The 27509-nt window shown below is 39.5% G+C and overlaps 1 protein-coding gene across 4 annotated transcripts in view; it reads right to left on the reverse strand.

The window, feature by feature from the left end:
• The window catches only part of msh6 (mutS homolog 6 (E. coli)), an 80562-nt gene that overhangs the window by 36296 nt on the left and 16757 nt on the right, over positions 1-27509 (reverse strand). For all 4 annotated transcript variants that reach the window (XR_009655004.1, XM_060925334.1, XM_060925335.1 and 1 more), the window contains one exon: positions 16295-16470. Coding sequence is in view for 3 of the 4 variants with exons in the window: in XM_060925334.1 (XP_060781317.1) it covers positions 16295-16470 (176 nt within the window). In the remaining variant the exon portion in view is untranslated. The remainder of the gene's footprint in view (positions 1-16294; positions 16471-27509) is intronic.

A 27509-nucleotide genomic window follows, 5' to 3' on the forward strand; every position in this document is an offset into this window, starting at 1 on the left:
CGCTACACTGACATTGTCAATTATTTTATTCTTAGGGCCCGTTTACACGAGGACGCTGTCGGGTAAAAACGACTAAATATTTTATCAGAAGTGGGGACGGCGTTTCCGAGGCTGAAAAACGGATAAAATTGAAAACGCCTTCCAAAGTGGATAAGTTAAAAACGGCCCCCGTTGCATATCCGTCTAAACTACCCAATACGCGAAACTCTGCTCGGATCTGCTCATGTCGGGTACGCGTTTACGTCATACATATGTCATATACTGCACATGCCAGCCCGGGAAGTAAGAAAGTAAGTAAAAAAGTAAGAGCATGTCTGATTACATTGATCCAACGGACCTTCAAGCTGCTCTGTGTTTTAATGCAGTAGATGTGTTTTCCTGCTCACCCGCCCAGCTGGAGCTCCTCAGTTTGGTGTCGCCAAGTTACACACACGCACACGCCGCCTATTCAAGCCGCTCGTGAAACCATAAACCCGAGACTGAAAACAAAACTAGCAGCCGAACGGGTTTATTTTGCTGAGATGGACACTGCCTTTTCTCTTCTTCACTGAAACAAGAGTGAGTGTTACTTAATAAAGGCAGATTAAAAGAGTTTCGGCTTGCTCCTGCTCCTCCCTCGAGCACTACAGTACCTCAGCCGGACCGGTGTTCTATAAAGTTATCCTAGCAAGTTCTCATACAGACCGTTTTATTATTCAAAACAAGTCATTACAAATCATTTGACTCAGCCAAAGACTCGACCAATATGCACAAAACATAAAAATCGGCAAATGCGTGAAATTCTCACCGATTTTCTATCAGCCCAGCTGATCGGTGGGACAAAACTACTGTTAAATTTTCCTACCCTCCTGGATTTCGCGCATGTGTAGTAGGCTTGGTAGGATAACTTGACAGAACAGTGGCGCAGATGTACAGATCAGACAAGACGGAAGATGTTGCGCATGCGTGCAGACATAGCGGAGACATTTATGCGTCACCGTATAGACGCAGATTTCCTCCTTGAAAACGGTCGTGAGGGCATTGATGGCAAGGAGCTAAGGAACTACAAAACTACAAACTACAAAAGCACGGAGGCATACAATTATCTACACAGTAATAAAATGGGCAAAATTATGTGTAAAAGAGAGGGCGAGTTTGTTTGCCTAAAGGCTGAGGTTGGGCCTAGCCAGAGAAAAAAAAAAAAAGAAAAATCCTGCAGTCATGCAGCAGCTATCAGCTGGAAGGTAGGCCTTGTCAGAGTAGAGCTACTGTACAGGTTTACTAATAATTAAGTGTTTATATATTGTAAGTCGCTTTGGACAAAAGCATCTGCCAAATACCATAACTATATGAACCATAAGCACCTAGATCTAGTCAAATAGAACTCTACCAGCCTATTGTACCATGATGTCACTTGTATGGGCTCAAGTAGTAGAGCAGATAAGCAGATGAATCGTGCACAAGATGATAAAAGCATGAAACTTTCAGGGTTTGTTCTTGAGGGCATAACAATTAATTTAAGATCTGGAGACGCTCTCAGTTTGACCTTGGAGGTCAATTAGAGGTCATCAATAGGACATTTCTATGCATGAGAGCTGAAATGGGTGTGTTTTTGGGAGCAATTTTGCTAAAAAAATGTACAGTAAGTATAAATATGCATGTATTAAGGCATAATCAAGTAAATAAACATAAATATACACCCATAGAGGTAAATGAATGAAATAAACAAAAAACGTAATGATAATAACGTAAAATTGGGAAATGGCAGATTAACTGTAACTGATAGATACCCAGGTAAACTACATAAATTTAATCATTAAACTGGAAGGATTTCTTATCTGTTAGTGAAAACAAAACAGAGTTGTTCCACTTTCTGTTCAAATTGCTGCCATGGCATTAGCTCCTGGCAAAGAAGTATATGCCACAAACGAAAAAAATGTCCTCAGCTCTCCTGTTGACTGATGTAAGTAATTTGGTTCCATGCACTCAAGAGGAGGCAGACACAAGGCTATTCCTTCATGTGGCAGATGCTGCTAAAAAGGGACTTAAGAATGTGTTAGTTAGAACAGTGGATTCAGATGTGGTCGTCTTGGCAGTAGCTGCATTTCAGAAAGTTGACCTTGAAGAAATGTGGATAGCCTTTGGAACTGGTAGCACTTTCTGCTATATTGGCATCCACAAGGTGGTTGCTGCTCTTGGTCCTTCCACTAGCGATGCTTTGCTCGCATTTAATTCTTTCACTGGCTGTGATACATCATCAGCATTCTGTGGCCGTGGTAAAAAGACTGCTTGGGACACGTGGCTTGTGTACCCAGAAGTCTCACGGCTTTTCACGAAATGTTGCAAATGCCACAAGAACTGAGCGACCTGTCTTTGTCACAGCTGGAACGCTTTGTTGTTCTCATTTATGACAGAACAAGTGCATGTGTAGGTGTCAATGAGGCACGGAAACATCTTTTCACACGAAAGTCAAGATCGTTGGAAAACATCCCCCCTACACAAGCTGCTTTGAGACAACACATCAAATGAGCCATGTATCAGGCTCATGTATGGAACCTTGCCTTGGTTATTAGGCCCCAGTTGCCAAGTCCTTCAGACTGGGGATGGGTTAACAGTGACTATGGATGGCAGCCACTTTGGACAACACTACCTGAGGCCTCACAGTCGTGCTATGAGCTTTTGCATTGTGGTTGAAAAAAGGGCTGTTGTGGTCACTGCAAATGCAAAAAGGCAGAATTGAAGTGTACTGCCCTTTGTGCATGTTCTGGAGACTGCAATGATTAGAATACTCACATTAGGCCTGTATCACTTGTATCACTCATTTGGAAGTCATTTTACAATTACAAAAGTATATACTTCTTGGCAATATGTTACAAAATCACAAAAGTTGTTGAAATTGACATAACACATCATATATTTTAGAGTGACCTTCATCTTAACCTTGACTTCTAAGTGTAATATCACTATAAATGGACCCTCATGACCTAGAAAAATGGAAATCCACATGTAATTACAATTTTTGTCACACTTGTATGATAAAATGCCCCAATTTTTAATCCTGTGCATTGAAATTGCACATAAGGGTCGATGACCTCTAAATGACCTCCAAGGTCAAACTGAGAGCGCCTCCAGATCTTAAATTAATTGTTATGCCCTGGAGAACAAACCCTGAAAGTTTCATGCTTTTATCATGTTGTGCACAATTCTTATGTTTATAGGGCCTTAACAGCTCTACTAAAGAAGCAAAAGCTAGGAGAGAGGCATAGGCTAACCATTTTAATGCAGATGCAAATGCTGTCAAACCTTAGAAACAATAAATATACCATACTTAATAATTCCTTGTCTATGTATTTGTCCAAGCTTCTTCAACCTCTTAACTACCCTGATCATTCCAAATATTGGATGGTATTTGTAGGCTATTTGTTTATGCTCCGGTCCCACAACACTGATAACTATACCTGAATTTAGTTCCAGTCTGGAGCAGTCACACCACAACTATAATCCCAACTATCGGTTATTGGTTTTCACAGGAAAATGTAGCGGTTGTATGCTGTGTGCGCACACAATGACTGACAGTGACAATGAAGAAGAGCTGCTTTTGATGCTCATTTTGCACAGAAGACAAAGCCAAAAGAAGAAGAAAAGGAGACTCTGGGTGCATAAAATCCAGCAGCACACAGATGACTGCTAATCTCAGACTCCTGGCACTCCCAGGAGTAACAGACCCACTTGGACAGTCAGTGGTATGACAGACACAGCTATACACTGTACATACATAAGACACATGCAAGCAGCTCTTCCTTGCTGTGTTTTGCTTTGAGAGCTAATCAATGAACCTTTAACACAAACAGGTAGCCTAGTTGACATTTTATCCTGTTTACAGTGGGCATTCCCACTGCGAAAGAGAAACCAATCGAAACCGAAAGAGTGGAAGTAATTATGATGCTGTTACCATGTTAATATTCTTTTGTGAATGGGTGGGTGCTCAGCGCGCCGACTCACGTGTAACTAAAGTGACAAGTTTTATTTTTAATCTAATTTAAGTAATTAAAAAAATATATATTATTTGGCAGTGGGCACATAGGAAATTATATCAGACATGAGACCTCTCACTGCAAAGTCTTTTTTACATGATCCACAGATAGTATTTGTGGCAAAGTGTGTGTAGTGTGTATGGCTGCGCACACTAAAATTTTGGTTTAAAATGGCTCAACTCGCAGCGTGACATGACGCTTCTCACTCTACATTTATTTTTTTAAAACATTGTGGCAGCGGGGGCGTGGCCGAGCATCAGTCTGTGAATGGAGGGTGGAGTCAGGGAAGGTGAGTGGTCATGTCACTACACCTATTGTCAATTAACGCGTTTGTGTCTCCTCCAGTGACCGCGCCCTATAAGAAGAGAGCGAAAAGGGGAGGTCGGGGCCGAGGGCTCGATACTAGCCTGTGTGTGTGTGTGTGTGTGTGTGTGTGTGTGTGTGAGAGAGAGAGAAGCAAACTTTTCAGTCCTATGCTGAAAAGCAGCAATAAAGACAAATACTTCAAACGCAAACAACTGCCTGCCGTGCTTCTGTGCTCCACCCACAAACATGTTCTACAGCTGGTATTGGGTAACATGGGCATGGTTTACAGAGATTTTAGAGTGCACAGCCACGCACCATACACACACTTACCAGTCATACCCACTCTACTGCCGATGATCTTCCATACATCTTCCTTTTTGACATCTTCCATACATTTGCCTTTTTGACATTTCTATAACCAGCTTCTCCTCCATTGATACAAGGATGTACAAATACATCCAGGAAAAATAGCATGTGCTCAGACAACGTCACATGTAAACAATTACCTGATTGGTCAGATGTTTTATTGGATCAGGTTCAGGTCTGGAAAAATCGGTTCAGAAGCAATCTCATCGATACCAATGAAGCCAGGCCTGGGCTATAGGTACAGTGATCGGTCTGGTCTGACCACCAACCACAAACTGCAGGGGACTGATTTATTTATGGGTATTGTTATAGTGCAGCTCCTGCGCGGGCCAAGCCATAGTGTGTGGATACATAAAGAAACCCATTGAGTTGTTTTCTGATGGTTTCGGTCCTGTGCGTGTGTGCCTGCCACCACAGGAAACCCAACAGCTGAGTAGTGAGTAACCTTATCGAGTTGCTTTCTGATGGTTTCGGTCCTGTGCGTGCATGCCACCACAGGTAACCCAACAGCTGTGTAGTGAGTAACCCCATCAAGTTGTTTTCTGATAAGTTAATTATGTCTCAATATACTGTATTAAATGCGTTATTCATTTTGATAACCGTGCAATGCTCGAAAAACCTCATGTCCGATCGTCACAGACGACTAGTCTGTGCAAGGACAAGCAAAACTTTAATGGTAATCGTCCGATCGGACAACAAAAGTCAGTGCTGGCAACCTAAGCAACACAGGCACTAAAAGAGCAGGGAACCAGTCTAAAGTAGCTCGTCTCGTTTCACGAGAAATGCATTAAAAACTTTTATTCATCAACACAATATATATAAGTACAAAAATATTTTGAGGAAATCATTCAAATTTCCTTGTTTTGGTTATAATTCATCAAAGTATGCATGTGTTCGAGTGTACTTTTTCCAGTGTACTCAGCTCAGAGGGGTCCACCTAATGATGTAATTATACCAATTGGCTAAGGGCGACGAGGGTCAAGGACATCGTGTGCCAGCAGCGTGGTTGAAGCAGGCAAGTGTCAAACTTGGAACTTTTATATCACGATTGGCGTTATACCGTAAATCCTCTAATATAGGCCGGGGCCTTTATTTCACTCAAGTGCATCTTGGTCCAGGCCATTATTGGAAGGAGGCCAGAATTAGAGGCAGGCCTCTATTTCTATTTGAGCAAAACAGACTACCAGTGGAATGAATAAAAACGAGATTTTGTGTCTATTTGAACCTATAAAATAGGTTCATTTATTGAAAAAGTACAGTTACCATAACGGTATACAGAACATTATCAACAAATACCGGTAATTCAGACATCCTTTCCAGCAGCTGCAATTTTTCTGCACGGCAATACGAAAAAAAAAAAGACAACACAGGCTGCAATCTTGGCCAAACCGACTTGCAAAACAAAGTTTTGAAAAAATGGGATAAAAAGTTAACGGAAACTGTTCTGCCTGTGCCTGAACTGTAAGGTACGCACTAGCGGTGTAATCCCCCCCCCAAAAAAAACGCTTGCGTGCTGCAGTTTCTATGAAGAGTCGATCTATAGGCTTATACACAAAACAACGATAGAACTTTAACTTGAAATTGAACAATAGCCTTCCATGAACACAGGCTGATATTTGAACAACATATGTGAACTACACACGACAATAAACAATAAACTCTTTATAGCCTCGATTAGAATCTAGTGAACTTGCTCAGCACTACCGCACGCACGACTCTGACACACACTGTAGCGCAACGTGGGGTACATAGACTCGTTGAAAAACTCCTCGGGTATTTTTCTGAGTTTACCGAAAATCAGAGTAGAAGGAGCCACCCACCCTCTGTCTGGTTTGAAGCGGTTCTGTAGGACATTGAGCTTTACAGAGTCCGGTGCACATTTTAAGGCATCTGGTTGAAGTTTACCTATGTCTGATAAATCTGATGTCAGTGATAGCGGGCTGACTCGTGGCTCATTAGTAAAGCTATCTGATGGCTCATTTGTCAGCAAGGTGGAGCAACCATCTACTTCTGATCGTAAGGGACATGGGGAGATGTAGGTGTTCTTATATGAAATTCACTGGATGTATGGCTAGTTTCAAACTCAGAGGTAGATGAAGGCAATTCCCTCAAAGGAACTGAGCTAGCATCCAGCTGCAGCGTAATGCTGCTAGGTTGCGGAGGAGTGGAAGCTGCCGGTGCCGTGTTACTAGCTGATACTGGAGAGGACTGGCAAGCAAATGACACCCCTGGATCACTGCTTTTGGACTTTTTCGTAAAAGTCTGAAACAAGCTCGTTTGTTTCAGGGTTCGTTTACTCATTTTTGACTCGCTTCTCAATAAATTCTCGCACAAGCTCTGACTACTGACGATTGTCTGTCTCCGTTTCTCAAAACTGGAGAGAATCTCAGTGGTGCAAGAAAAGTATATCTGCATTGACCAATGAGCTTTCTTGGTCACGCACACCCCGCCCACTCCTGAAGCACACAAATGCGCCGGCACACACACGTCTCTCTCTCTCTCTTATTATGTTGCATTGCCAAAGCATTCAGGTAACAATTATAATTAAAAAAAATATCTCTCTCCCCAAGGTACGCCTAGTGCGTACGGCCATACGCCTGGCGGCGCCACTGATCACAATTGTCTTTCAGATCGGAACGATTGTGTAAGGCCACTATGATCTCAGAAACATCGTTGGTTATAGCCCCGGCCTGTATTAGAGTCCGGCCATTATTTACCTCCTCCGACAGTGAGACCGGCCAATATTAGAGTCCCGGCCAGTAATGGAATACAGGCCAGTATTAGAGGATTTACTGTAATAATGTTCCTTACCTCTAACCAGTATATATTTTACAATTTTTTAAATTGTTGATGGTTTCATGTATTTCGTAATGCTAAATATTTAGAAAATAAAAATTGTATCAACATACCGCCATTGTGGCATTATGTGATTGGTGGACAGCCAACAAAGGGCGTCTCCCATTGGTTGTTAATCGTGACATAAGAATTGTAAACACATTCGCGACCAGCTGATTGGCTGTTCACATACTGAAGCCAAGCGGAGATGTCCGCCATCCGGTGCTGTTGTCCGAAGAAAACTACAGCTAAAAAAAAAGCTCTACTACCAGATTACTTGGACAATCTTAGTCAGAAAGAAGTGAAAGATAGACATACATAGAAATGAGAGTTTATTAGCGGTTCTGAGCCATGCAAAATTCCTCTAAATGACTGCAAATTTATGGCCTAGTGTTAGCTACATGTTGGAATATACCTTCTTTTTCCCCAAAAAGTCCCAACACAGAAGAACAGTTTAAAAAAAAAAAAAAAAAAAAAAAAAAAAAAAACTACAGAAGCAAGAAAACCTTTGTGTAAAGACTTTTTCCCGAAATCAGCTTTTGTGAACATAATGTTGTGAAAGCCAAAGCATTTACTCTCAAAGGGCTTTAACTTGAACTGTGGGCTAGATCTTATTCCCACTCGTCCATGTCTCAGCAACCCCAAGGACAATTAGTTACACAGCTATCTGCACTCTATCATTTATACAGTGATGCTTATGATTGTTAAAACAATATCTGAAGTGTTTTTTTGTAAAATAACATCTTGCTCTAGACTTTCAAACAATACTGTAAGATTTTATTTAATTTTACCAGTGGATGGTACATAATTACAAACACTAACAATCAGCACATTCCAGTTGTAGCTATAGTCATACAGTAATTATCATTCTTGTAATAATTTCAATAAATGGTTAATGTTCAGTTCCCTTTTCATTAATTCTCAATTCAAAGGAACAACTGAATACCACAGGTTGATCATTGTGTAAGGACAATAATTTTATCCAAAATAGTTTTTCCTGTCCTGATTTATTTCCATTTCACATGCATGCAGTTGTTGTAAAGTTGAGTGTGTTTGTGTAGAACTCTCTTGAACTGTAGGTTAATTTCTACACTCTGGTTCTACAGTGACATTTTGCACAGGACTGTGTTCCTTTGATAACAGAAACAAAGCTCCAGTATCATCATTATTCTCTTTCAAAACTCTACAGCTTAATATACCCTAAATTATTAATTCCTCTGCTACTAGAACTTTTCTTTCTGAATGTGTGTGCATATATTGGTGTTATGGTTTTGTGGATTTATAATAATGTTGCTTCACCTATATTAAAAAAAATAAATAAATAAAAATAAATCAACTGCATTCTGTCCTCTCCAAAATAAAATAAAGCTCTGGGCTTTGGGTGCTGCTTGCTCATTGGGCAAGTAAGGCTGGGAGATTTTTTTTTTAGGCCTACCTTCGTGCAAAACATGCACTTTTTAAAAAAAAATAATAAGTTGATCTTTTACGAACAAACTATAACTCTAGAAAACTCTTTAATGGTCTTTCTAATTTCATAACACAATTTCTTAATATTAGTATGTTGATAATGCTGAGCATTTTAGGGGTCATCCATAATTTATCATTATCATGAGTCTACAAAGAGTAGACTTTTGAGCAAACCCCCCCCCAAAAGTGTACATTAGCGGACAAAAAAAAAAATGATGGATCTACAGTTAGGTCCATATATATTTGGACACGACACAAATTTTGTTTTTTTACCTGTTTACTGAAACATATTCAAGTTATAGTTATATAATGGACATGGACAAAGTCCAGACTTTCAGCTTTTATTTGAGGGTATCCACATTAAAATTGGATGAAGGGTTTAGGAGTTTCAGCTCCTTAACCTGTGCCACCCCATTTTTAAAGGGACCAAAAGTAATTGGACAATTGACTCAAAGGCTATTTCATGGGCAGGTGTGGGCAATTCCTTCATTATGTCCTTCTCAATTAAGCAGATAAAAGGCCTGGAGTTGATTTGAGGTGTGGTGCTTGCATTTGGAAGATTCTGCTGTGAAGAAAACATGCGGTCAAAGGAGCTCTCCATGCATGTGAAACAAGCCATCCTTAAACTGCGAAAACGGAAAAAACCCATCTGAGAAATTGCTACAATATTAGGAGTGGCAAAATCTACAGTTTGGTACATCCTGAGAAAGAAAGAAAGCACTGGTGAACTCATCAATGCAAAAAGACCTGGACGCCCACAGAAGACAACAGTGGTGGATGATCGCAGAATAATTTCCATGGTGAAGAGAAACCCCTTTACAACAGCCAACCAAGTGAACAACACTCTCCAGGAGGTAGGCGTATCAATATCCAAATCTACCATAAAGAGAAGACTGCATGAAAGTAAATACAGAGGGTTCACTGCACAGTGCAAGCCACTCATAAGCCTCAAGAAAAAAAGGCTAGATTGGACTTTGCTAAAAAGCCAGCACAGTTCTGGAAGAACATTCTTTGGACAGATTAAACCAAGATCAACCTCTACCAGAATGATGGCAAGAAAAAAGTAAGGCGAAGGTGTGGTACAGCTCATGATCCAAAGCATACCACATCTGTAAAACACGGCGGAGGCAGTGTGATGGCTTGGGCATGCATGGCTGCCAGTGGCACTGGGTCACTAGTGTTTATTGATGATGTGACACAGGACAGAAGCAGCCAGATGAATTCTGAGGTATTCAGAGACACACTGTGTGCTCAAATCCAGCCAAACTGATTGGTCGGTGTTTCATAATACAGATGGAAAATGACCCAAAACAAAGCCAAAGCACCCCAGGAGTTTATTAAAGCAAAGAAGTGGAATATTCTTGAATGGCCAAGTCAGTCACCTGATCTCAACCCAATTGAGCATGCATTTCACTTGTTAAAGACTAAACTTCAGACAGAAAGGCCCACAAACAAACAACAACTGAAAACCGGTGCAGTAAAGACGCCCACAGAAGACAACAGTGGTGGATGATCGCAGAGCATTAAAAAGGAGGAAACACAGCGTCTGGTGATGTCCATGAGTTCAAGACTTCAGGCAGTCATTGCCAACAAAGGGTTTTCAACCAAGTATTAGAAATGAACATTTTATTTACAATTATTTAATTTGTCCAATTACTTTTGAGCCCCTGAAATGAAGGGATTGTGTTTAAAAAATGCTTTAGTTCCTCACATTTTTATGCAATCATTTTGTTCAACCCACTGAATTAAAGCTGAAAGTCTGAACTTCAACTGCATCTGAATTGTTTTGTTCAAAATTCATTGTGGTAATGTACAGAACCAAAATTAGAAAAATGTTGTCTCTGTCCAAATATTTATGGACCTAACTGTACATGGAATAGGAATTCAAAATAAAACCATGTCTTGTATTACTTTTTATTAAAATCGGATGACAGGACAATACAAAGATTCACAAAAGAAGAAAAGAAGCAGTGTTGGGAGTAACGCATTACAAAAGTAACAAATTACTGTAATGCATTGCTTTTTGCGGTAACACGGTAATGAAAGGCATTACAGAAAAAAAATTGGTAACATTTTACTCGGTACAAATGTCAGTAACGCGCGTTACAATGCATTTTTAACCTGGAATGAAGTGGTGGGGCTTTTTTCCTTCATACAAATTCGCCAAAATCACCGCGAGATCAGCAGAGGTGAAACGTCCGCGCAAAATGTTTCGCTTCCTTTTCCTTTAGGCTAGTCAGACAGAAGAGAGAGATGAGTGAACCTGCAGCTGATCTAACGCCGGATAGCACATTCTCCAGATAGGCATACGCCCATTACTTTAAGTTTGTGAAAAATAAGGATGTGAAGATCATCATAGCCAAATGCACTTTGTGTGCTAAACCTAAAGAACTGTCCACTTGCCAAAATAGCACCAGTAATTTAACTAAACATTTACAGAGGTGCCATAGTAACACGAAGTTAGCAAGGAAGCAAGCGGAGGATGAGAGTGGCGATAAAAATCACAAAACAGCCAAAATTAACGTGCTGCCGCTCTGAGATGCTACTTCAGCCTCAAGAGGTTAGGAGACTTGTGGCGGAGTATGTTGTTGAAGATATGCTGACAGTTTGTTTACATTTTTGTCCTGTATACCTGAGTTTTTTTTTCTGGTCGGAAGTCAGACTAAAGCTGCCTTTCCTTCGAGGGCTAATAGGCCTAAGCACTTCAATATCATTAAAAGCACTTTGATTTTATTTCTAATTCCGTTTTTCGAAATGTGACTGGGTAGCCTCATATAGCTAATAGTCATTGTCTAGCCGTGATTTAAAAGGCTTGGGTTTTTTTTTTCAGGCCAGTTTTATTCTAGGCTACGATTTGCCATAATATGTTCATTTTTGTTAAATTTCTGAAATGGAGTCATATCCCTTAGGGCTAATTTTTTTTTTTTAACGAAGCATAAACTATGCTTAATGCTGTAAACTTTAAAACAATAAAGGCATAGAAATGCTAATTTTGTATCCTGTCATATCTTTAGACATTACAATACAGTTCAATTAATGTTAATATGAATAGGCCTAAAGTTACAGTATTTCTATCACAATTTGCCAGACTTTGACCTTTTGTCTGTTCTTGCGATGATTGTTCCTTGTATTGTGCCATGAGCCATCACTGTGGCTATTATATTTCACTGTTTTTAACCATAAGCCTAGCTCAGTCAGATACCACATCACCTTCCACTCAGGGTGTCTGCAGGCTTGAACAAGTTCAATTTAAGACTTTTTAAGACCTTTTTAAGACCATAGCAGGTTAAAATTTAAGACTTATGCCACACAAAAAAATAAAGAAAATTGGGAGAGCCTGAATTTCGAAATAAAATTTATCATCATTCACCAATGAACTCATTACATCCCGAGGGTGCGCGCTTGCATTAATGAGGAACTAAGTTGCAGTGGAGCCAAAGACATCCCACAAATCACTTGAGGATGAGGCATTCGATTCCGTACGGTTTGCGTGTTGTAGCGTTACAGTTTGCACGGAGTTAGCTGATACACCGTCTCGAGATGTGCTTGGACCTGACAACGGTGAACAAAATTGAGTGATGGCATGCGATTGTTGCAGACTTTTATGGCAGCCTGGTGCTTCTCCGCTTTCGCGTGCGATTCCGGTGCCTTTACACCCAGGGTGCTGAGTTTGAGTGTTCTTTTGCACAATGTGCAGTACGCCTCAAATGGATTGTTTGGTACACGTTTTAACCAGTCTACGAAATCATTGCGTTCAAGCCAGCAGTCGTTAAACTTGCATTTGCCCATTTTGCTACAAACCGTGACAATAGGGCTGTGCGATATGGGAAAAAATGAATATCCCGATACATTTTCTCCATTTCACGATATACATCTCGATATATTTAAATCTCCTCTAAAGGACCCCATGAAATCTAACTTTTACTCTTTACTGTTTTCACTACAATCCCTGCAGATTAAATAACATTCTTGGTTAATTTTACAGGTGGTTTTCAACAAATTTTAAATTTTCTCGTTCGTGATTAATCACAATTGAATTGAAATAAGGCTATTTTTATTCAACAAAGATGTGGCACAAACTGCAAAAACAATCAATCTTGAAAATTGCAACAAAGGGGCAATACAATGCAGAGCTGCTCAGAGCTCAAATCAATAAAGTGCAAGCTCAACACTGAGAAAGACATTTAGCCTAAATAAGAAAAGTGCTCTTTCATTAAATTATTTTAAAAAATAGATCTCCAAGCTATTAACCTGACTACTGAGAACCACTGGGACATTCACAATAGAGAGAGAGATTGAGGGAGAGAAGAGAGAGATCTGCAAAACATAATTTCTCTCTTTGCACACTTTTGAACTGAATGTTTTCTGGCTCTGCCTCTCAGATGTGTATAATTCCGGTATTGCCTTCTCTGTAAAATGTCTGCGACCAGGCAACTCATATTTGGGATCGAGTGTGTTTAGTAATTTTTGGAAGCCTGGTTTTTCCACTATACTAACTGGGATCATGTCTTCGGCAATGAAGTTAGTGATTGCATCCGTTATAGCTCTCCATCTCTGACTCGGTTTCTCATATGGGGGGGCTTAGGAGAACGAGGCCGCTATGGTCATTTGTTTAGCTCATGGGGGGTTTTAGCTCGTGGGCAAGTAGTTCGGAGTTTAAGAGACTCTTCATACTGTACCGGGTGAGTTTCAGGTGATGGAACATATTTGTCGTGCTGCTGCCTTTCGTGATGACAGGTTTTTTTGCACACTTTACAAACTGGCATTTGCTGTTCCACGTCCTCCTCGCGATATCCAAAAAATGCCAGATGACTGACCCCTTACTAGTTCTTTTAGGAACCAATTCGTCCGCTTCCATTTTTAATTTGTCGCTGAAATTGACAGAGCTTACACGGTAGCCTACGCAACACCAGCAATTGCATGAACTGAGTCAGCGCTGTAAACCGGAACCAGGAAATCTTCCCACTGGCAGTGTTGCCAGATACTGCTGACGTTTTCCAGCCCAAAATATGTTCAAAACCCGCTAAAACGCACTTAAAACCGCCCAATCTGGCAACACAACCGAAACTAGAAAATCTTCCTGGAAGTTCCTTTCAGCACCTAGATGCTAACCAATCCCGGGTGACATCTAGGTGCTGAAAGGAACTTCCTGGAAGATTTTCTACGTGCAGAATAATTCTGCACGTAACCTAGGTCTTAAAATTACCCAAATGAGATTTTAGACCAACAGTGCAAAATATCTTTGTATTTTAGACTTTTTTAGGCCTAAAATTGAAAATGTGTAATTTTAGACTTTTTTTTTTAGACTTTAGACTCCGCGGACACCCTGTCCACTGGATGTCTAATGAGCTAATTGAGCGTCTTGAACTACATTTAGATTGCCAAATCCATACCGTACTTCCAGTTATTTTGGTGAGAGTAACTTAAAAGTAATGCAATAGTAGTGTAATGCCTTACATTTTAAATACAGTAATATTGTAATGTAATGAATTACTTTAAAATGACAGTAACAAGTAATAAATAACGCAAAACAGTTTTGAAATAACTTGCCCAACACTGAAAAGAAGACACAAGATGGGTCCAGAAGTTTTCATAGAAAGCAGGCGATTCATTTTTGAAAATTAGGGACTGTCTTTTTAAGGGGAGCTGTTGCCTTTTGGCTTTGAAACGTTCGTTTTTGATTCTTTCCAAGCAGGCTGTCCTGCCCTAACTGCCTCCTGCCGCTTCTCAGATGAATGCAGGAAACAATAAACGTTTAAAAACTGCTCATACTCGTTTGAAGGAGTCTTGTGAATAGCGGTATTTCTGCTATTCACAAATTTGTAAATGCGGTCAAATCTGGGTCAGCCATTGTTGTTGTATTGAAGAAAGAAAGCATGTAGAGCTTGCTGGCAACACCGATGTGGCGCAAAATTTTTAACATGGCGGCTGCCGATTCGCACATTGACAGATCATCATTTTTTCATTTTTAAAAAGTGTACGCCTGGTCATTAACTCTCTCCCCCCCGCGTACGGTTTGTATGCTCGTGATAACGATGAAAATTATGGATGACCCCTTAAATATTTCCTCAACTGCACTTTTTTTTTAACAAAACCTCTATTGTCTTTTCAAAGTCAAAGCTCTAATCCTCAGAGCTACATGCGCTGCATTCAAATGAGTATTTTCCCAGGAGTGTTTAATCCGACTGGGTTTTTATCCCGGGTTTTCGTACCGGGCAGCGTATTCATTGTATTATATTTTGTTTTCAATATGATGATATTTTTCCAATTTTTTTTTTTGTATTCTTGTCTCAGCAATGGTGAAATCAAATTTGTAAATAAAATCACTGCCCTGACTCGACTCATCAGGCCAGAGCTATTCTCTTTCTGTGCATGTTTTGTACAACGTAAGGAAACAGTATAGTCACTATAACAGTAAAGAAATAAAAGAGGCTGGCTATGATAAAAAAAAATTCTACAACCCAGAAATAGATAGGAGCTCCACTTTTAGACAGTGCCTAAATCTATGTATTAGTTGTAGTTATAGGTATAGTTATAGTGTTGTAGGACTGGGCCCTAGTACTTCAGCACTGGTCGCTCTTGGATTCTCTTGGCTACATGCACTTATTGCTAGTCACTATGAATAAAATCATCAGCTAAATGACTAATGTAGTGTAATATTTGAATAATGTATAATATCTAAACAATTACATAAAAATAACTTTGTTGATTCAGGTCCAAACTGCAGTGGTTAGTGGAAAGACAGGAATCGCATGTACAGATAAGCAGCGTATGGTGCTGGACAACACGTCTTGTGAGTCCGTTTGTGCTCAAAAGAGATTCCATTCATAAAATCGTTAAGCTTTGGAGAGTTGTTTGTACACTCCACGACGGCACACGTTGAACCAGAAAAAGACAATTTAAAAAGACATTATCCTCTTGACGAAAACATGGGTGTCATAGCTCCGCTTGGCTACATTCCACTCCCTCAGCCTGAACTGCTTGGATAAACCAGAACTCAAAAACGGCATCCAGGAGAGGTGGGTGTCATGGCGACCCCCATTTTCTCTCACTCTCTCCCTCGAGAGAGGGAGTTTGTTTGCTTGCTTTGCAAGTACTATATTATTTCCTTCAGGAAACACAAATCTATTTTATTCTTTAATTCAGTTTTAATTTTGGCAGATCTGATAGCATTACTATTAAAAACCCAGATGCAATTACCTATAACTGCACAACAATTACAATAATAAGTTAATAAAATAATAACTTAACATATCCATTAATTAATTTAAAAAGATGCCAGAAATATACTTAAAATTGCTTCATACCTCCATCATTTCTTCATGCTCGACTTCGTCATCAGAGGCATCCATACAGACGGGCATCTTTAATCTCTGTTCAGGACTGTCCTGCAACACACGATCTGCCAACTCCATTGCCCTGCGAATCACAGGCTTACCACTGAAGAACAAACCACCTGTTTTGGCATCAGCACTGTGTGAACCTGTTTGGCATAATCAAAATGCATTTGATGTTACAGTGGATATATAAAAAGTGTACACACCCCATTAAAATGATAGGTTTTTCTGATGTATTTAAAAAGAAAAAAAAAAGGCCACGATAAATAGTTTCAGAACTTTTCCCACCTTTAATGTGACCTATAACCTGTACAATTCAACTGAAACACAGACAAATCTGTTCAGGGGGAAAAAAAAAAAAGTACAATAAGCTGGTTGCACAAGTGTGCACACCCTTAAACTAATACTTTGTTGAAGCACCTTTTCATTTAAATTACAGCATTCAGTCTTTTTGGGTACACACCTGCCATCAATTAAAATGACTGATTAACCCCAAATAAAGTTCAGGCATTTACTCAGTTGCATCCTCCAGCAAAAGCCATGGTTCACAGAGAGCTTACAAAGCATCAAAGGGATCTCATTGTTGAAAGGTATCAATCAGGAGAAGGGTACAAAAAAAAAAATTTCCACAGCATTACCATGGAGCACAGTGAAGACAGCCATCAAGAAGTGGAGAAAATATGGGACAACAGTGACATGACTGAGAATTGGACGTTCCTCCAAAATTGATGAAAAGACAAGATGAAAACTGGTCAGAGAGGCTGCCAAGAGGCCTACAGCAACACTGACGGAGCTGCAGGAATTTCTGGCAAGTACTGGTTGTGTACTACATGTGACAACAACCTTCCGTATTCTCCATATATCTGGACTATAAGGTAGGGTCAAAGAAAAACATCCAGGCCTGGCTAAATTTTGCAAAATAAAAAAAACTCTCCCAAAAGCATGTGGGAAAATGTGTTATGGTCTGATGAAACCAAGGTTGAACTTTTTGGCCACAATTCCAAAAGGTACGTTTGGCACAAAAACACTGCAAGTCACCAAAAGAACACCATACCCATGGTGAAGCATGGTGGTGGTGGCAGCATCATGTTTTGGGGTTGTTTTTCTTCAGCTGGAACAGGGGTGGAGGGAATGGCACGGTTCTGCTATCCCAACATTTTAGCTGTATTCAGTAGGTGGCGCTGTGATCAGTCCTCCACTTCCGGGTCGTTCCCAGCCAAAACAATACTCACTGTGACATTGGTTTGTATAACGTTTCGCTGAAATAAGATAGAATTAATAAATTTTATTTAACTGGAATAGACTGGAAAAGACGCTTATAAAATGTTGTCAAAACGTACAAATACGCGAATTATCGCCCATGCCACATCCATTATTGTGCTTAAAGTGCTGATGACACGTTTTTGACATCTTTGGCGATGTTTTATAACATAAAACGTAATTCCCGATGATCCATATATTAATTCACGAAGGCGCCTATTTTACAAGTTATGATAAAAAACGCAGCTATTTGGGCAAATTTGACAGGGCTGCAGCACCCAGGAGACGGAGTAGGAGGAGGAGCTATATGACGTCAGCGAAAGAACCTTCCTCCTAACTTACCAGTTTATTGTTGATGCGACAGGTGTTCAGTTTGTCATTATTAGTATTATTATACACACATGTATATATATATATATATATATATATATATATATATATATATATATATATATACACACACACACATATATATACACATATATATACACATATATATATATATATATATATATATATATATATATATATATATATATACATACACACACACACACACATATATATATATATATATATATATATATATATATACACACACACATATATATTAGTGTGTGTGTGTATATATACACACACACACACACACACACATATATATATATATTAGTTATTATGCCTTCGTGTTGTGTTGCCAACTTTTGTTCCAAAACCTACAAGGATGGGGTAAGTTTATTCAAGTTTCCCAGAGATCCCGAGCTGCATGCGAAGTGGGTGAAGCAAGTCAGGCGCACTCGTGACAAGTGGGAGCCCTCACCAACATCCGTCCTGTGCTCTGAACACTTCGATTTGGATTGTTTTGACACCCTTCCCAGCTTAAAAGAATCTCTTGGGTGTTCAGTTCATCACAAACGTGTGTTACTACCATCAGCAGTGCCTACACAGTGTTGCCAGATTGGGATTTTTCCCACCCACTTGAGCGGTTTCAAGTCCATTTTGGTGGGTTTTGAACATATTTTGGGCTGGAAAACGTCAGCAGTATCTGTTGCCAGATACTGCTGAAGTTTTCCAGCCCAAAATATGTTCAAAACCCACCAAAATGCACTTGAAACCGCTCAACTGGGCAGGAAAAACCCCAATCTGGCAACACTGCCAGTATTCCGGAGGGGGTCTACTAGTAGCTATGCCGGATCCAAAGACAGTCCTCCTGTCAGAACATGTGTTGTGAAACGACATAAGATAAAGGTACGTAGAGCTATAGATTCTACATGATAATCATAAATGTAACCATAAAGTCGGCGTGATATCAGTCATGTATTTGCTTGTGAAAGCTTGCGGCTTTCATGTAACTGCCACCTAGCAACGAGAGGCAAAGGGTAAAGAGGGTAGGCTATCATAGATTCTATTCGGAAGAGATCAGCACAATTCTAGACTCCCAGAAGAGGAAGAGGTAGCACTAGAGAGTTCACTGGTGTTTTCATGCGCCATTTCCATTGAGTAGAACCAGAGTAGAACCATAGGATGTCTATGAGTAGAACAGCCAGTGAACCGCAGCGTGTTCTCCCGCTGACGTCACAACATGGCCGCGAGCCACAGACCCAGTTTTCTTGCACTGTGCAATTAAAAGTTGGATATTTGCATAACAACAGCTTCTTTTCACGTAATTATAACAGAAATCTAACATGTTTGCCATGTTGTATAGTTTATTTAAGAAATTGCATAGAGTCATGTTCGTGTCATCAGCCCTTTAAGTTAGGGCTTGTGGTCTGGGTAACCGTGTCTACTTCACGCAGCCTGTAAGATATTTGTGCTCATCATGCTTATTGATGGGCCAGGTATTGTGAAATCATAATGATGTTTGATTTTTTTTTATATTAAATCACATACTTGAATAATTAAAATATTTCCTCAAAAGAATGCATACAGAGCAAAAGAATGCATAAATTTTAATTTTGATGAGTGCTGATTCTATATTGGTGTATAGTTCATATATTTGGGGATAAGAATTCTGGTAACAGAAATTAACACACATGGCTCCCTCGAGATTGCCTGCGGTTATGGAGAATGTGGAGAGAATGCATGGACATGCAAGTTCAATTAGTTGAAACAATCACAGCATTCGGTAATCAGGGATGCAAACACAACCATGGTCAAAAAAGAGTGAGGTAGCGCAGCGACGCGGACCCCTCCCCACCACCCCACACACACAAAATATCAGTCAGACAACAGTTTCAACAAAACAGAACATTTATTAATTACTATTACTTATTAATTCAGTTCCCAATCCATCTTCAGTTCCCCACCCTAAAGTCAGTCCATCTTTACTCCTTTTTCTTCCTTTTCTTTGCCACTTCCTGAAGAGCAATGTTTTTGCTTAATTTAGACAGCCTAAGTGACTGTAATGTTGTGGCTACCACGGATAGATGTATGCACCACAAACTCATAACACACACATGGGTTACACATTACCATTTGATCACTCGATGTTCTAAAATGGCAGCTAGTCGGGTGCTAATGGTTAGCATTTTAACTAAGCCAGACAGCCACAAGCTTTAATAAGACCAATTCTTGCACGTATAGAACGATATTACGGCACTTAAATATTATCTAGGAACAAAAAACAATAGTCATTAACCCATGTAGACACTACGTTGAGAACATATACAGTCATCATGCAACTCCTCAAATAACATGACGTTTTTCAGGCGTTTTTTACCCCAAGGATAGGTCATGGCTAATATGGTTAGATGAAGGAGGCTAGGTTACGAGAGACAAAGTTCGTAACCTAGCCTTGGGGTAAAAAACGCCTGAAAAACGTCATGTTATTTGAGGAGTTGCATGATGACTGTATATGTTCTCAACGTAGTGTCTACATGGGTTAATATATATATATATATATATATATATATATATATATATATATATATATATATATATACACACACATACACACACACAATTATTTTAACACTTACGCTTTGATTGTAGACGAGTAAATTACTTCCACTTCAACGCTGATCGTTTACTCCCAGTCACCGAGGCTCCAAAGAAATACACACTAGTAGATGAAATTCAGCAAATTGATAAATGAACACACCTATCTGAGGAAAAGCCCGGGAGTCACGTTCCTTAGCAACCAGACTGCCCAGCCATCGGTTCCATCCACTGACAGTGTAGCAGCTAGCAGTTTGTAACGGAATGCTGTTGAATATTATAATAGCAGCCAGCAGCTACACTGTCAATCTTACTATCTCTGCTGTCAATGGTTCCATATATCCACCAGGGGTAACCAAACGTTGTATGGCAGTGGTCACCATCCTTTTTATGCCCGAGATCCCTAACCTCTGCCTAGATGGCAAGCAAGATCTACCCCTTGAAGCATTGACAGAAAAAGAAATCCAGACTAGACTGTTTCAAGTTGAGGCTTTTTATTTAGCCTAATTTTAACTGAATAAGATTTAAGACCCTGGTCCAACTTTTTAATTTCTTGTGGGAGCTGACTAAATGACTTAATTTCAGTACAACATACAATGGAAATTAACTATACACAAAAAATATATAGGCCTATATCTGTAGTGAGCAGAATGAATGAACCACCAATGACTCAGATTGTTATTCATATCAACTAATAATATTGTAATGAGAAAGCTGAACTGTTAACATCAGTTGCACTGTCTTGTTTGTATTGTAACACTAAATTAATTTCACAGCAACATAAAATGGAAATTGTCAACTGAAATTACAACACAACAGTGATGATATATCACAAATTGTAACTTAAGTGACAAAATGACAACTTCAATTCAACATGAACTGATTTTCTTTAACCATACATACACAATAAAGACAAATATGAACTTGCAGTGATACTACTACCAATGACTGCTGTCATGCTACAGAGGTTACAGTTCATCACGCAACTCAAGTCAATGTGATGGCTGTGACTGAACACGGTCAGTGAGTGCCTTATAGTTAGGTTCATATCACGTATCATATTACAGCAGGAACAAGCAGTAGTATCCATGACCTTACGCTTAAAGCTCGACAAAGGAAAAACTTGACAGCAAGCTAATTAGCATGTTAGCGGCTACAGTCGGTACTCGGCACGTTAAAAGTGGGTCAATGTTGTAACGACATAACGTGACTGTACAAGCAATGCTTATTTAACGGTAACAAACTTAAGCCCTATATCTTGAAATTCCTCTCTTATTCATTCGTTAATTTACCACACAGTCTTACCTCAGTCAACTTCTTCCCTCCTTCTGTGGAAATTCAACGTCTCAGACGCGGACACGAGTGGGCGGGGATGCGTTTGATTAAGTCTCCTGATTGGCTGGTGATAGATTGGTGTCATTATAGCGCGTCGGAGCGGTTCATGCCAGGCTCGAGTCCGATCCACCACTCCGCGGAAACACTTCAAGAGCTACAGTAACACATACAATGTATGGTCTGCACAGTACTCGGGTCTATCATTACTACCAGAGTGGATTACCGGAGAGCAACCCCCCTCCCAACCCAAAAAAAAAAAAAAACCTCTTCGGATCTGCACGAATTACACAAGTCGCCCAAAATGCCGGGGAAAAAGCGGAATGAATGCGCCGAAAAGCGCGCCGTTTGCACGCTTGGGTAATGCACGAGTCCTCGTGAGTTTTCAAACATTTCAAATATTTGGGGATTGACAATTTTTGAAAAGTTGATGTCTAAATACCAGCATAACATCCTAACTCTGGTTCATAGCCCAATTCCAAAAACCTACACAATAATTATATCCCTCATATTCCTTGAAAACTTTCAATGTTTTGAGGATGTTTTGAGTTGGGAATGTAAATTGAGCCTCTTCAGTAAGTATATGTTAAAACACCAAACACCAATGCGAACAGAAATGAAATTGGACGTGTCCATTTCCTGCAAATATCACTCTAATCAACTAATGTCAAGGAATCCAGGGGTTACACTCACAGTGACAAGAATGAACAATTGACAAATTTACGATTTAACAGACTATTTTCATCACGAAAAACATTTACTTGATGGCTCCGTATCTTTAAAATTTACAAGATGTTATGAGCAATTCCAGCATTATGGACGTGACACTTGAACTCAAAATGGCAACAAATGACCCAGTGCATGTTTTATTGTCCCCCAATATTTAAACAGGTGTTGCATATTTTAAGGCTGTACCATACTGGAGAAGTGATAGAACAAGAACAATTCCCATAGTACATCTAGGGCATGCCAGAAAATGCCAATAAAAGATGCGTTATAGATGTGACAGAAAAAGTATCACTTTTCTTGGGTGACTGTACATTTTTATCAAACTCTGTGAAATTGTAAACCTAATGTCGAAATGGAGATATCCATTTGATAGAGGGGTCCAAGGTGAATATTAAAAAATCTTTGTTTAAAATATTTTGTATTTCATGCAGAGTTTCGGAAGGAAAAGTCAGCGTTATGGATGTGACGAAATTCCGTTATGGATGTGACGCGTCTGAAATAGACATGGCATATGTTTAGAAAATCAGCAATTTAACCATTATAACCCTTTGAAAAACTCTCTAAATATCAGCTAAAACTATCAAAGTTCTTAAATAATATTTAGGATGGCTATTGTTTTTGCTGTTTTGTGGATTTTAGCATACATTTCTGTGGCTTGTGGCAATAATATAGAATTGTACATGATCAAAGTTGATTTTAGCTTGGGTTTTACATTATAAGAAAGAAAGACTTGCATATTAAGGCGAAGGGAACAATTCTTGTGACAAATTGGTTCAACTTATTCACATCTGTAAAATACAGGCCTAGGTGATATCTCTGGGAGTGGTTTTGATGTATTACATGTTGCTTTATTCTTGCATGGTGAGGTTGACATTTACATGGAATTGCCCTTATTAAACTTAAAACAAACCACAATAAACCCTGAATAAACACTACTTTTGTTGGTTTGGGCTGTGCGGCGTCCACCGTTGTTGACATTGTTGAACGACCCAGTGACGCGCATGCCACCTGTTGACTACTCCGCACATATCCTAGCGGAACCGTGCCATTATGAACAGTTCTAAATACCAGTCAATTTTGGCCCACAACCTTCAGGTGTCTGCTAGAAAGCTGAAGTGGAATTTCATCTTTCAGCATGACAATGACCTCAAAGTTTTACAATGGCCCGGCCAGAGCCCAGACCTAGATCCAATTGAAAATCTGTGGGGTGACCTGAAGAGGGCTGTGCACAAGAGATGCCCTTGCAATTTGACAGATTTGGAACACTTTTGCAAGGAAGAGTGGGCAAATATTGCCAAGTCTATATGTGGCAGGCTGATAGACTCCTAGCCAAAAAGACTGATTTAATTACAGCAGTCAGTCATGTTATGGCCATTTTGCTAGATTTCATATTTTCTAAATCTAAATGATATTTATTTATTCTGAATTTGTATATCTTTACTGTCAAATTATTGTAGATTTTGTGCCGATAATTAGTTATTAGTCCGCTAGTTAATTTGGTAATTAGCTTGAACACGCCTACGCTTGGCTCTACATACGTCACGCCCGGTAGGCCTTTGAGTTAGAATTTGTTTGCAAGTCAAATGTTGGGTGGGGTGACGTTGGTTTAATACGATTTTTTGACCACTAACTTTTTGAAGGAATATGAATTAAGTTTCGTTTACCTATGAGTTTGTTGTGCATTATCTAAGCCTTTTCTATTGGTATTTTTGGAGCAAATAAATGGAATACATTTTGGAAACAAAGAGTTGGAAGTGCGTATAAAATGGCCACTGCTCATGCCGCCCACGGCCTAGTTGGAAAGATTGAAGCTGGAGTAACTTGGAAGGCCGATACATTTAAGTAAAAAAAAATCGTATGGATTTACTTGGATATTAACATGGAACTTGGATTATTGGAACTTTATAAAAAGGACTTGGAGAAGACGTGCTGTGAGCATATGCTAACTCAAAGTATTTGCTTGATGAGCCGAAACGTCGGGTTGAAAAGCGGACACTGATTTAAGAAATTTTGAAAAGAAGTTTTATTATATAAGCAACTATAATGTGAAGTTGTGGATCTTTTCTGTTGTAAAATTATCTGTTGGATGTAGTGAAACAAATTCTGAGTTTAAAATGTTGAATGAATCAGACAAAGGACTTGAAAAGGAACGAGAGCTTTTTAGTTTGATTAAGACGTGCAGAGGAAAACTCTGCGTTCTTACAAGGAAATGAAATGAAATTAATTCTTTGATTGATGCTGGGGAATCCAAACCCTTAATAAACGAACACATGAAAGCCTTTAATAATTATTTGAGGGGAATTTATGGAGCTACAGGTTTCAGTTCAAAGTTTATTAAATGAAGATGAAAGGGAGACTGACCACAGCGATTGGTATGAACCTAAACTGATTAGTTTTAAAGAATTCTTGGATGGGATTGAAGTTTGGTTGAATGAAGACGGTGATGAACAAAATACTGAGTTAAATCCAGTGACCGTAGCCAAATTAAACACAGCAAAGGCCGCGTCTCGCATTGGGCCGCAAGATAGTGTCTCACAAACAGCGCAACAGGCCGTCTCTGACACGAGCTCCAACACAGCCGCTGGCGAGGCCTTCACTAAACCACCTAGCAAGCTCTCCAGTTCTAGTAACACTAGTAAAACCTCTAGCAAGAAGAGTAAAACCTCCCGAGCTGCTTCCATTGCGCATGTACAGGCTGAAGTAGAACGAGCTGCTTTGAAAGCGCAAGCAAACGCACTGCAAGAAAAACACACGCTTGACTTCGAAGAAGCGCAGTTAAAGGCACGAAAGGAGACATTAACTCTGATGACTAATTTGGCTATTGCAGATGCAAAAGTGCAAGTTTTTAGCTCATTGCAGGAACAGCAAAGCCATGGGTCTAAAGCTGAATCCGAAATTTTAGTTACAGCCTCATCTAGAATGTCTACTGATTTCATACCACCTGCAACAGTTCAAAAGGCTCCAAGAGTAATGGTTAAATGATTTAACCAAATGGTTAAATCTGAGGGGAAAAGTCCAAGACCAATCTCTAGTGAAGAACCTAACCTTCAAACCAGTGCTCTTACTGAGGTGATGAGAAGACAAAATTACAGCACTGAAATGCTTGTAAAACAGCAGAGATCGTCTCTTCTGCCATCTATAGACATTCCTGTTTTTGATGGTGATCCCCTTCAATTCAGATCCTTTATCAAAGCATTTGAGCAAGGAACAGAGACCAAAACAGATAACATGCAGGACAGGCTTTATTATTTGGAGCAATTTACAGCTGGTCAGCCCAGAATCTTAGTGCGGAGTTGTATGCACATGAGTCCACAAACCACATATGGAGAACCAAAAAGGCAGCTTGAGTGGAACTTTGGAAACAGAGTGAAAATAACATCTGCTTTCGTAAACAAGGCTTTGAATTGGTCAGTCTTGAAGTCTGATGATGCTTCAGCTAGGGCTTTGACCTTGGCCCAAAAATCATATTCGAAGTTCGTTTGGAAATTAATCTAGACATTCGAATAGTATTCAAACTTTTATTAATTATATTATTCTTAAATGCCTCACTAACACCTCGGCATCAAAATTAAATATGATATTCAATCCACCAGGGGGCAGTGTTCAGTCAATGTCAATAAGATTACGTGCAGGAAATATGAAATATTCAGGCGTGTTTTTACAACCACTACTAATGAAACGTGCAGTGTTGTAGTAATTGGCATTATACCGGCTGACACTTTTAACGTTACATAATCCACAAACTTTGTCGTTTGTCCGTTGCCTTTTTTGTGTGAAACGCTGTTCCTTCGGTTTCCTGGTTGCTTGTACTGATGAAAGCCTCTAAACTGTAGCCTCACTGACAATCAAAGGGGAACGTTTACAAAATGAGCAGGTACTGCTACGCCTACACCTAATCTGTGAGTTTATAACACTGCCATTCCGAGCCCATTCGTGTTGGCTTTTGAGAATGTTTGTTTTGAATGAGACCGGTGTCAGCTGTCATGTCACTGCTTCCTGCAGTGACATGACAATTCAAACAAACACGGACACGATATGTTATAAGATCACAGATTAGTTTTACGTGCTCACTTCGTTAACTTATGAACTTCATGGTATGTAAATTCCACCATGTGTAGGCTAAATTAATTTAGGCCTATAGGCTACTTGCGCAAGTAAGCTAATAATTTTTTTTTTTTAGCAACTATCCCAAGTTGACAAAAATAACAGCACATGAAAGCATTACTGCGCAGTGTCGCATAGTTTACGTTAGTAATTTCATTTCTTATGTTATAACATCAGGTGTACAAAAACCAACCAAATATCTGCAGAAAAAAACAAACACCGATATTTTCAGAAGAAAAAGTCACATTTTATATTGCATTTAATCACATCAGCAGTTACATTACACTTCATTTATTGTAGGCCTATGTTGTACTTAATAAAGTCAGACTCTGTCCAATCTGCAAAAATGACTGACTTCTGATGAGGAAATGAAAAATATTAGAGTTAATATTAGGAATTAGAGTGTCTATCTTCACCTGCCGGCGTATCACAGACCCCTCTCGCAGCCCCCTCTCACCTTCTAGCGCTCCCGCGTGCAATGTCTTCAAGTGGGCCCTCAAGTTTGAAGTTGTTGATTGATAGGCCAATTTGTTTCCACATATTTTACAGGTAACCTTTTTTTTTAAATCGCATTCTCCATCTTTTTTTTCGAATCCAAAATAGCACCACGCATCACTTTTTAAATTCTCCGAGTGCAAATCTCCAACGTGCTAGCATCTGACTCCATTGTTCAATGCGTGCCAGCTTGACGCTAACGTCTACAGGTGCCCAGATAAGATAAAAGACAATGACCTTCGCAATTCACATAAATTCCACAGACGTTAAAAAAAAAAAAAACTGCGACCTGAACTGAAAACGTTTACAACCACATTCACAAAAATAAAAG

Source organism: Neoarius graeffei, chromosome 7 (assembly GCF_027579695.1).
Source record: "Neoarius graeffei isolate fNeoGra1 chromosome 7, fNeoGra1.pri, whole genome shotgun sequence".
Lineage (NCBI taxonomy): Eukaryota > Metazoa > Chordata > Actinopteri > Siluriformes > Ariidae > Neoarius > Neoarius graeffei.